General features: G+C 37.5%; 1 protein-coding gene across 2 annotated transcripts in view; it reads right to left on the bottom strand.

Annotated features, from left to right (window-relative positions):
• BUD13 (BUD13 homolog) overlaps positions 1-10,501 on the bottom strand; it is a 23,101-nt gene that overhangs the window by 5,816 nt on the left and 6,784 nt on the right. The window contains exons 4-9 of one of the 2 annotated variants that reach the window (XM_011383192.2): positions 7,372-8,184; positions 6,011-6,315; positions 4,302-4,407; positions 3,812-3,950; positions 3,313-3,497; positions 2,993-3,074 (exon numbers count right to left, since the gene is read on the bottom strand). In XM_011383192.2, the coding sequence (XP_011381494.1) occupies positions 2,993-3,074; positions 3,313-3,497; positions 3,812-3,950; positions 4,302-4,407; positions 6,011-6,315; positions 7,372-8,184 (1,630 nt within the window). The remainder of the gene's footprint in view (positions 1-2,992; positions 3,075-3,312; positions 3,498-3,811; positions 3,951-4,301; positions 4,408-6,010; positions 6,316-7,371; positions 8,185-10,501) is intronic. The other variant, XM_011383193.2, reaches the window with a different exon arrangement.

Below are 10,501 nucleotides of genomic sequence, written 5' to 3'. Positions count from 1 at the left end.
AAAAAAAGTAACCAAGATTATAATAATAATTTAAGGAGCCCATGGGACAAAATTACAGTTAACAACATCCATGTCACAGGGGTACCTGAAGAGGGAGAACAAGAAGTTGAATATATATTTGAAGAAATAACGATGGAAAATTTCCCTAACCTGGTGAAGGAAATAAACATACAACTCCAGGAAGCTCAGAGAGTATCAAGATAGAGGGACCCAAAGAGGCCCACACCAAGACACATTATAATTCAAATGCCAAAGGTTAAATACAAAGAATCTTATAAGCAGCAAGAGAAAAGCAGTTAGTTACCTACAAGAGAGCTCCCATAAGTCTGGTGGCCGATTTCTCAAAAGAAACTTTGCAGGATAGAAGGGCTTGGCACAAAATATTCAAAGTGTTGAAAACCCAGGATCTACAACCAAGAATACTTTATCCAGCAAAGCTATCATTTACAGTCAAAGGACAAATAATGAGCTTCCCAGACCAAAACAAGCTAAAGGAATTCATCAACGCCAAGCCAGTATTACAGGAATTGTTGGAGGGACTTCTTTAAGAAGAAAAAACATGTATCAGAAACATGAATAAAGAATGGTAATAACTACATTCCTATCAACAAGTATCTCAAATGGAAAAGAATTAAGTGCTCCAACCAAAAGAAAGAGAAGCTGCATGGATAAGAAAACGAGACCCCTACATATGCTGTCTACAAGAGACTCACTTCAGATTAAGAAACCCACAGACTAAAAGGAAGGGGATGGAAAAAGAAACTGCCTAGAGGGTATTGTGCTCAATGAAGTCAGACAGAGAAAGACAAATACCACTATTTCACGTACAGAACAAAATAACAACAACAAGAACGAAAACAAATTCATAGATACAGAGAATATTTTCAGGGATACTAGACCATAAGAAGGGTTGGGGGAGGTGGGGTATGGTGAAAAAGGGCAAAGGGATTAAGAAGTACAAACGGACACATACAAAACAGTCATGGAGATATATATAAAGTGCAGCATAAGGAAAATAGTCAACAATGTAAAAAAATATGTAAGGAGGAAGAGGGGTACTTGGTTTAGTGGGGTGACCACTTTGTGAGTTCTATAAATCTCTAATCACTATGCTGTACAATTGAAACTAATATATTATTGTATGCCAACTATAATTGAAAAAAAATCATTGAATTGTACAATGTAAATATGAGCAACTAATTGTCTAATTCAATAAAACTGGCGACAGGAGAGAGAAAAAGAATTGAGAGAAAAACAGTGAGAGAAAAACGAATAGGACTTCAGAGATCTGAGGGATGATACCAAGTGGTAGAAAATAGTGTAATTGGATGAGAAGAGTGGTTCGGAAAAAAATAATTGAAGAAAAAATAGCCAAATACTTCCCAAATGTAAAAAACATAAACTCACAGATCCAGAAAGCTCAATAAGCCCAAAGTAGGATAAAGTCAAAGAAAACAACACCTAGGTACATAATATTCAAACTGCTGAAAACCGAAGACAAGAAGAAAATCTTGAATGCTACCAGAGAAAAACAATACATTACAATGTAGAGGTGGGGGTGGGGTTAATAATAAAACAAATGAGGACTGAGGGTTGACTTCTAATTATAAACAATGGAGGTCAGAAAATGATGAAACATCTTTAAAGAGCTGACAAAAATTTGAGCTTCCAAGTATTAATTAGAATTTTGAAAAATGTGTATCCATCACCATGAATTCTTTAACTTCCTGTTAAAGACTTTTGTGATGAGATCACAGGTACTGTTAACAACTACAGGATTATCTGATATTGTATAATGAAATATGTCAACATTTGGAAGGTCTGAAAAACTCAGCAAAATATCTTCTAAATGACTAGTGTGCAATATTATAAAATCACGCAGTGGTAAAAGATCCATCCAAAGTAGAAAAAAAAAATCACCAATGGATTTTAATGTAACAGTATGAAAGTTTTTTGATATAGTTTCACATTCCATATTATAAATAACCTTTAAGAAACTACCACTTGTTGAGTTCTTGTCCCGTATCAAAAAATATAATACACCTTCCTTTTCTAACTACCTATATAAAGTTGAATTTTCAGCCTATTCTTCAACTAAATATATTGCAACAGACTAAATGCAGAATCCTGCTATCTACTAGTAAGTCAGATATTGAGATTTTCAAAAATGTAAATTCTATTCTATTTTTTTTGGTTTGGAAAATATAATTATTTTTCTTTTAAAATATGGTAATTATGATAATGTAATGGCTTTATTATTTTTAATGAATTAGTAAATGCTTTTTAAACTCATCAGTTTAATTTCTAATATGGTAAGTATTAAGATATAACCCACATAAATAAAAGTTTTGGGGGATCCTCAATAATTTTTAAGAGAGTAAAGGGGTCTTGAGATCAAAACGTTTGAGAATCATTGTGCTAGATGCTAGAACAATGTCCCTTAGTAGGCAAGAGGAGATGGGATCCAACATGTAAGTAGGGGGCGCTGACTTTGGATAGGAGCACATATAGTTCATCCATGATAACAGGTAAGAAGTTAAGAGTATGTGAATACAGATGCAGGCAGATGAATAGGTAAGGTGGTAGGAGGTCAGTGAGACATTACAAGTAACTCACTCTTAAGATGATTCAAGGGCTACATTTTAGATACAACATACAAAAGGCTCCAGACTACCATCCATCACTCATCCCCTCTAAACCTTAGAAAATATCATTAGAAGTGACCAGCATCAAAAACAAAGGGTGTCTGTCCTTTCTGGACCACCTGAGTTGTTTGTCCAGTGTCTTCTAAGCTTTGAAAAGGAAAAAAGAAAGAGGAGTGTTCTAAGCACAGGAAATGGGATTTGAGGACCTCAGAAATAGAAGCAAGCAAACTACGTATTACTAACACTGTGATTAGAGCAGAGAATGAGGCAGAGTATAGAGTGATTTACAGTTAGGGAGTTAGGGTCAGGTATAAGAGAAAACAAGTGTAGGAAATATTAAGGCTTACCTGTCCACACCATCCCAGCGATATCCAGGCCAAATATTAAATCTGTTGGGAGGTGGTGCTGGGCCAGTGTAGCGAGGTCTCACTAATGAGAGGAGAGAGAGAAAACAAGTCAGTTATCTATACAATTCAATACAGAGCTAGCTGGCAGTGGAAAAAATTTTTATTTAGAACTCTCTATTGGGTTGAACCTAAACTCCCAAATACAAGAAACATAGATTGTATGAGAAAGCCTTCTTTGCACATAGCTATGTTATCATCGCCCTAAAGATTCTCTCTTTGCATAAGTCACCTCCAACGCTGATGATTCCCAAAAGGCTCACCTTTCTTATTCTTGTTCTCTTTGGCCTTACTCTTCTTGATAAAGTTGGCCATGGGGTCCCCTTCTCTTTCTTGTTCTCTCAGCATCCGATCCAGATCTTCATCATCAATATAGCGAGCCAGAGGCTTTTGCATTTCCTTTATTGCATCCTCCACATTTTGTTGCTGCTGTCGGCTCTGCGCAAGCCTAGGCAAAAAGAACCAAGGCTATTTGCTATCCTGTTTAACATTTCTATTCTTACGCTAACATGGACCACACTGCTACATTTGGAGAATCTCCACTTTCTAGCAGCCTAGGTCAAATATTGAAAAGGGCAAAAATTCCTAGACTACCAACTGGAAGTGTAGATGATATCAACATTTAGGAAGACTGAGCACACTGAATTTCCCATTCCTGAAAAGAGTTTTAAAACAGAACATGAACTAAATGATCAGAAGAGTAGAGAAAATGACTTTCTCCAGTCACCACAGTCTTGTTTTATGTTTCAGTAGTTCCCTTACCCTTTTCCCCACTTGGCATACATCTCATCTCTCTTCAAGTCCTTCTCTGCTTTTCTCCTTTGCTCTAAACGTTCCAGTTTCAAATTCCTCTTACGACCAGACTTATCTCGAAATATGGTTTCAGCATATTGAAATTCAGCTGCAAAAGAAAATTATACTTTTAAAGATAAATACTAGGTATCAAAATCAGAAATAATATTTTAATACCTGAAATCAACCACTTGGGATCCTGATGCTAATTAAGAACTTTTGCAGCCAGACTAAAAGTAGTTCCTACTAATGTCTAAGTGTATATTGATGATGATCCTAAAAACTAACATTTTTCAAGAAGGAAAAGAACCAGCTGGACCCACTAAGAAGTTAAAATAATGCATAAAACCAGAGCTGAAATTTGATAGCAATTAAAATATCAGGTTCAATAAGCTACATTGAAAAAATAAAATAAAAGCTACATGAGCCTCAATTGCTCTCTGCACTTTTACATTTTTACCTTCAAATGCCATGGTTTCTTGGTCCCGTTTCTTGAGTTCCTCCTGCTCTCGCTGTATGTCAGTTAACACCAACCCAGTTCTAGCCCCAGAATACATGTGTGCAGCCTATGCAATGGAAAAGGGAGCATCCAACATTAATGAGACAATGTAGCAGTAGGCTCCATGGATATACACAGTTAGGTGCATTTTTGTTTGATGATCAGCAATAACCAAACCAGAAACTCTAGCTTTATATTCTTATTATCAGCCACAGGATTCACAAAATAGAAAAGAATAAAATTGAATTTCATGGAAAATTAATTATACTATCAAGGTTAAGAGTAAACACAAACCAACAAGATATTAAAGGGAAGGCTAAGCATCTATATTCCTGACTTTTCAGCATATAAACTGCACACATGAAGACTCACTCTCCAGTTACCTGACCAGAAACCTGTATCAAGCTCTAAGCTCTCCAGTAGACCCACACTGATAAAACATTCCATTTAAAATACAAACTCAATCAAACATAAGATCCTTAAGTTGTGGATATATTTCAGGATAATAAAAAGATAAGACCAAATCAGAACTTTTTACTAAGCTCCACCTTGTATCAAGATAACAAACCAACCCACAAATGGAATATACACCATATCCTGATATCCTTAAGCAATGTGATAAATTTGATTAGGACAAATATTAAATTGTCATGGACTAAACAGATACATAAAATGTGGAGGTCCAGTTGATACACACACCTCATTTTGTTCCCAAAAAGATACATAAAATGTCAAGGTCCTAACCCCTAGGTTAGGGACAGACCGCTCTACTCTACCAGAACCACGTGGACTATGGAGAAGACTTACCTGAAAAGTCTGTGTTGCAGAGAGATGTACAGCAGAGAGATGTACACACCACAGGCTCTATCATCTATTTCGTAACCAATTCACTGGAATAAGATTCCTTCACTAGTACTGGTGTTCTTTAAAACACAATTACTCAGGGTTCATGTGGACTTGTTGTTGTTAATTCAGGTTTCAACATAGTTTTAAAATAAAACACTGACTTTTCAGGTGATATGATTTCTAAAGTAGTTTTATATTTTAAGTATCTCTTTTTAAGCTCTGGAGACAGAGACCTGCAGTCCAATTTAAAATAATAAGTACTTACACTAAATACTTACTTTGTCCCAGGCACTGTGCCAAGAGTTTTACTTATGCTAACTCATTTTATTCTCACAATAACCTTAAAAGTATGCACTATTATTACCCACATTTTACAAATTAAGGAGCTGAGGCTCAAAGATACTATGTATCTTGCTCAAATTTTACAGATTACAAGTGGAAGAAGTAGGATTTGAATATGTGATCTATGTGACACAAAGTCTGTGCTCCTAACTCCACTCTGTAAACTATAGGTCTGTTTACTCCTAAGGAAATAGGAAGTTTTTCTGGACCTATTAAAATGAGATTTGTGAGATTAAGAGGATAAAAAGGCAGAAGCTACTTAGAAAATCTGGTATTTGCAAGTTCACCTGGGTTGGGTTATAGGCAGTCCTGCCTTCAGAGAAAAGGAAAGACCTCTAGAGGTCCTTTGTGCTAGATTTACTAAATTGGCAAGATCTCCCTCCTCCTCCTCCTCCTCCTCCTCCTCCTCTGGCTTGAACCTCTGGTACTTGTACAGAAGACAGGAGTCTCTCTGAGAGAATATGGCTCCTAAAAATTCCCACCTTCTTTCCCGGAGGCTGAGTCCTTCGAGGTGGAGACAGATCGGAATCTGAAGATTTGGCCCCCTGTTTCCTCCTCGGTGGAGAGAGGTCAGAACTAGAGCTCTGGTGTCTAAGTCTGTCCCGTGGAGGGGACAGATCTGAATCAGAGTCCTGATGCCCTGGACTTTGTTTCTTCCGTGGAGGGGAGAGATCTGAATCAGAGGCTTTCAGACTGCCACCTGGGTAGGAAGAAAAGTCCAACATGTGACTCAGATGTCTTCCAGGTGAAGAGTTTATATGAAATTTCCTACGGTTGAGTGAACAGCCTAGAAATTAAAGAATAAAATCTTTAATCCCCTTGTCAGAATCTAAAAAAAGAACATACCAGGCTAATGTCCAACATTCACTGAGTCCTCCTGTATCACTAAGCTAAATACAAGCACAGATAACAAGGAAGAAAAGCAAAATCAGAGTCAACTTTTAAAACCAACAGTCAGAATGCAGGGTTCTATTTCCAAGTTACTAGTGACTGTGACTAGTATGTGAGAGCTCAACATACTCTCACCTGTGCCATATTTATCTACACACAGAATGGGCAAAACAACTTGCACTCAAATCTCAGTAGTGTGGTTAAAAGATATAACTACCTAGAATATATTCTGATGTCTTCAGACTAATGGAAAATAATTTTATTCGAATTTAAAAATTAAAACAGTAACTAGGGACAAAAAGATGAAGTAAATTTCACCAAAGAGGCCTGCATTGTAGACATATGCATCACAGATCACCTTCCAAAAAAGCAATCTGCAATAGGTATCAAGTCTTTAAAACATACTACCCTCTGACCCAGTAAATCAATTTCTACTTAGTTTTCTAGGAAACATATCTAGAAGTACTTAAGTTCCAAGAAATCTCTCTAGAAGTAGAGAAAGAAATAATCTAGTATAGGAAGTTTATGTATACAGATGTTCGCCACAGAATTATGAAGGCAAAATTTAGAAATAACCTAAAATATACAATATTAGGGAAATGGTTAAGTAAATTTCCCTAATATTTAGGAAATATGACACCAATAAAAATTACATTAACAAAGAAATGTTTTTATGAAATGTTTTTATTTATATACATTTTACATGTATGGTCTTGCCTGATTTTTTCATTTAACACTGAGGAAGACAGAGTTTAGTGAAAAAATCAGGCAAGACCATACATGTAAAATGTATATACTGCATAGCCAGGGCTCGACTACATCAAAAATGAATACAGAAAAGACTAAAACTCCATTCTCATTTCTAATGACATAAATACCTAATAAAACAAGTAAAAAGTCCAAAGAAAAGCACCTAGAAAATAAGTCTCTCTCATAGACAATCAATGCTCACCTTTAGAATCATGCTGTTTATTTCCAAAATGGGATTTTGACTGCCTTTTTCGTGGAGGAGAGAGGTCCAAGTCATATTCATATTTGCTGTTCTTCGGGAGTGATGGAGAAGTTTTGCTAGAGGCTCTTTCTGGGGCTTTACTGCTTTTGGTTCTAGGCCGTGAATGAGGAACATTAGGAGGCAAATTGGGGGAGTCACGATGGGCCCTCCTGACCTGTGATGTGTCCAAAGAATCAAGAGTCCTTCTAGATTGAGATGCTTCAGGGGAGTTGTTACGGGCCCTTCTGTGGGGAGAGATATCTGAGGAACTGTGAAGGGCTCTCCTAGGAGATGAATCTGGTGTATCATACTGGGCCCTCCTAGGAGGTACAGCTGAAGAATGACGATGAGGCTTCCTGAGAGGAGAGGGATCTGGTGACTCATGATGGGCCCTCCTGGGGAGAGAAGGATCCGGGGTATCATGACGGACCCTCCTAGGAGGAGAAGGGTCTGGGGTATCATGACGGACCCTCCTAGGAGGAGAAGGGTCCGGGGTGTCGTGACGGACCCTCCTAGGAGGTAAAGGATCCGGGGTGTCGTGACGGACCCTCCTAGGAGGTGAAGGATCCGGGGTGTCGTGACGGACCCTCCTAGGAGGTGAAGGATCCGGGGTGTCGTGACGGACCCTCCTAGGAGGTGAAGGATCCGGGGTGTCGTGACGGACCCTCCTAGGAGGTGAAGGATCCGGGGTGTCGTGACGGACCCTCCTAGGAGGTGAAGGATCTGGGGTGTCGTGATGGAAATGCCTGTGTGAAGGCAGATCTTCACTGTGACCTAAACACAAATAGCAAAGAGTCAGATTCCCACAAATACTATGTTCACCACTGGTACTCAAAGTTTCAAAAGATGTCCCAGGAGCATACATCTCAAAACTACTCAGAGCACAGCTTCTTTGCTTAGGGGCAGCAAATAGCACTCATAAACATCTTTAAAATAATCTCTCTTATTTGCCTAACAAGTCATAAATTTGCAAAGTATTTTAAATACACTTTCATATTATACTTTAAAAGGTAAGCAGAAGAGGTATCCTGTTTTACAGACATGAAACTAGAGACTAAGGAGCTGAATGGTTTCTTACCTAAGGTCACAGCTACTAAAATGAAGAGCCAGACCAAAATCCCAGTCTTCTAATTCCCAACCCAATGCTCTTCCCAAAACCTATTTGTCCAGAGTTCCCAGTCAGAGGCTCCTATGATATTTAGCCTAGGTAATTTATAGTTTGTACTCGCTCTTCTTTCAAAAGGCAAATTGACTAAATCTGTGCCAAATCAAAATGAATGCTGTCTATTACTTAATCCCATGTCGCTGTGCTCCTTCTTAGAGGGGGAGAGATCACCAAAAAAAGAGAAGAGTGAGCATTTACTCACCATCTCTACATGCCAATGCTTTATATAGATTACCTCATTTAATTCCTACAAGCAGCCTAGGAGATAAATATTATCCCCCATTTTACAGATAAGAAAGTTGATACTCAGAAAGATTAAGTAATTTGACAGAGTCATACTGCTAATAAGTGGTGGAGTAAATATCCAAATCTGTATCTGTTTGACTCCAGAGTCCACGTGCAATCTTTAAAAATATGTAGTTGAGGAAAAAGCTTGAAACTTTCAATTTTCAAAGAGCTAACAGAAAAAAATGTTTATAGCAACTCGGAACATTTCCAAAATACAGTTTCTCCTCTTCCTCTGTTTCATGTCATTGAGCTCTATGGCCTAAATACAAATAAAAGCTGGGTAGAATCCAATGAATACTTGTTAAATTAAACCAAGTCAAATCCTTTACTTTGAGGAATAGGCCTATCTGATTAGAATCCACTCTTCAGAAAAGTACTGATATCTGTAGGGGCCCTGACAGTAAATCTACTCCAGGAAGTTAATAAATTCCATATTTATTAAAAAGAAAGGAAGAGTCAGAGATTAGTGAGGATATTTCCAGTAACAAATGGGCATACAGCAGTGAGAATGAGGCAAATCAGAAAGAACTATTTGTGTGTGTGTGTGTGTGTGTGTGTGCGTGCGCGCACGCGCACGTGCGTGTGTGTGTTTATCACTTCCTAGACCTACAGATACAGAAACCAAAAGATTATCTCTGAAAAAAAGATTATGGGAAAGACTGAAACACAATTACAGGACAAGGCAGAAAATAACTTAAGAGTCTAACCACTATTCCATAACATCTGAAACTAATGTAATAGAATGTCAACTAATAAAAAATTTTTTTTAATTTTTAAGTAAAACTGGATTCTGATAAAAGAATAATCAACTTTTCATTTATCAAACAACAATAATACACTAAAAATTAACTGAGAAAATGGTGATCACTATCCTATAGCCGACTGTCACTTTTGTTATGGATTTTTTTCCTAATCAGAATTGCAGGATAATTAACCTAAAGGCACAGAGCATAACAGAGAAAAAGACAAATCCTCTTTAGGAGTTAACTCTTCAACCCTCCATGTGTGAAAAAGGAACAAGCATCAAGGGTAAACTAGAGTTAAATAACTATCAAGCAGCAAGATTCTTGTTTATGAAGGAATGAAAACAGGCAGTAAAAAACCAGAACACTTCCACTGGCCACACAGAGCTCGAATGACTGCTGGAACCACAGCTGTGACTCACTGGGAGTAAGTATTTCATAGTCTCTGTGTCTTAGTAAGTATGTACCTATCAAGTTTTTGGAAGAGGGGAAATGACTATTAAGACAAGTGATGATTTACCAAAGAGCAGTAGGCTGCAGGAATCAAATACCTTTTAGCAATTCAATAACTCATCAAATATTTAGTAATGGCACCTCCTTGTAATAGCCTGGGGGAATACCAAGACAAATAAGACTAGGTCTGGTCTCTGTTCAGACATGATGACAAATGCCCTTTGTCCAAACCAAAAACTGAAACATTTTTTTAAAATAGGAAGTTACAGTATTAGCCTAAGGAGAAGGTGATGAATGGGCTAGTGGAGGATAATGCACTGTAAAATACCAATATTTAAGGGAAGAACAAATAAAGATTTACTAATACAAAGGACAGAAAACATTAATCCTTGAACTATACATGAATTGCTTCATTTTGAGAGGACAGATGTTGCTCAAGTCT

This window comes from Pteropus vampyrus, unplaced genomic scaffold, assembly GCF_000151845.1.
Source record: "Pteropus vampyrus isolate Shadow unplaced genomic scaffold, Pvam_2.0 Scaffold505, whole genome shotgun sequence".
In the NCBI taxonomy this organism is placed as follows: domain Eukaryota; kingdom Metazoa; phylum Chordata; class Mammalia; order Chiroptera; family Pteropodidae; genus Pteropus; species Pteropus vampyrus.
This window is presented reverse-complemented; position numbering and strand designations above follow the sequence as displayed.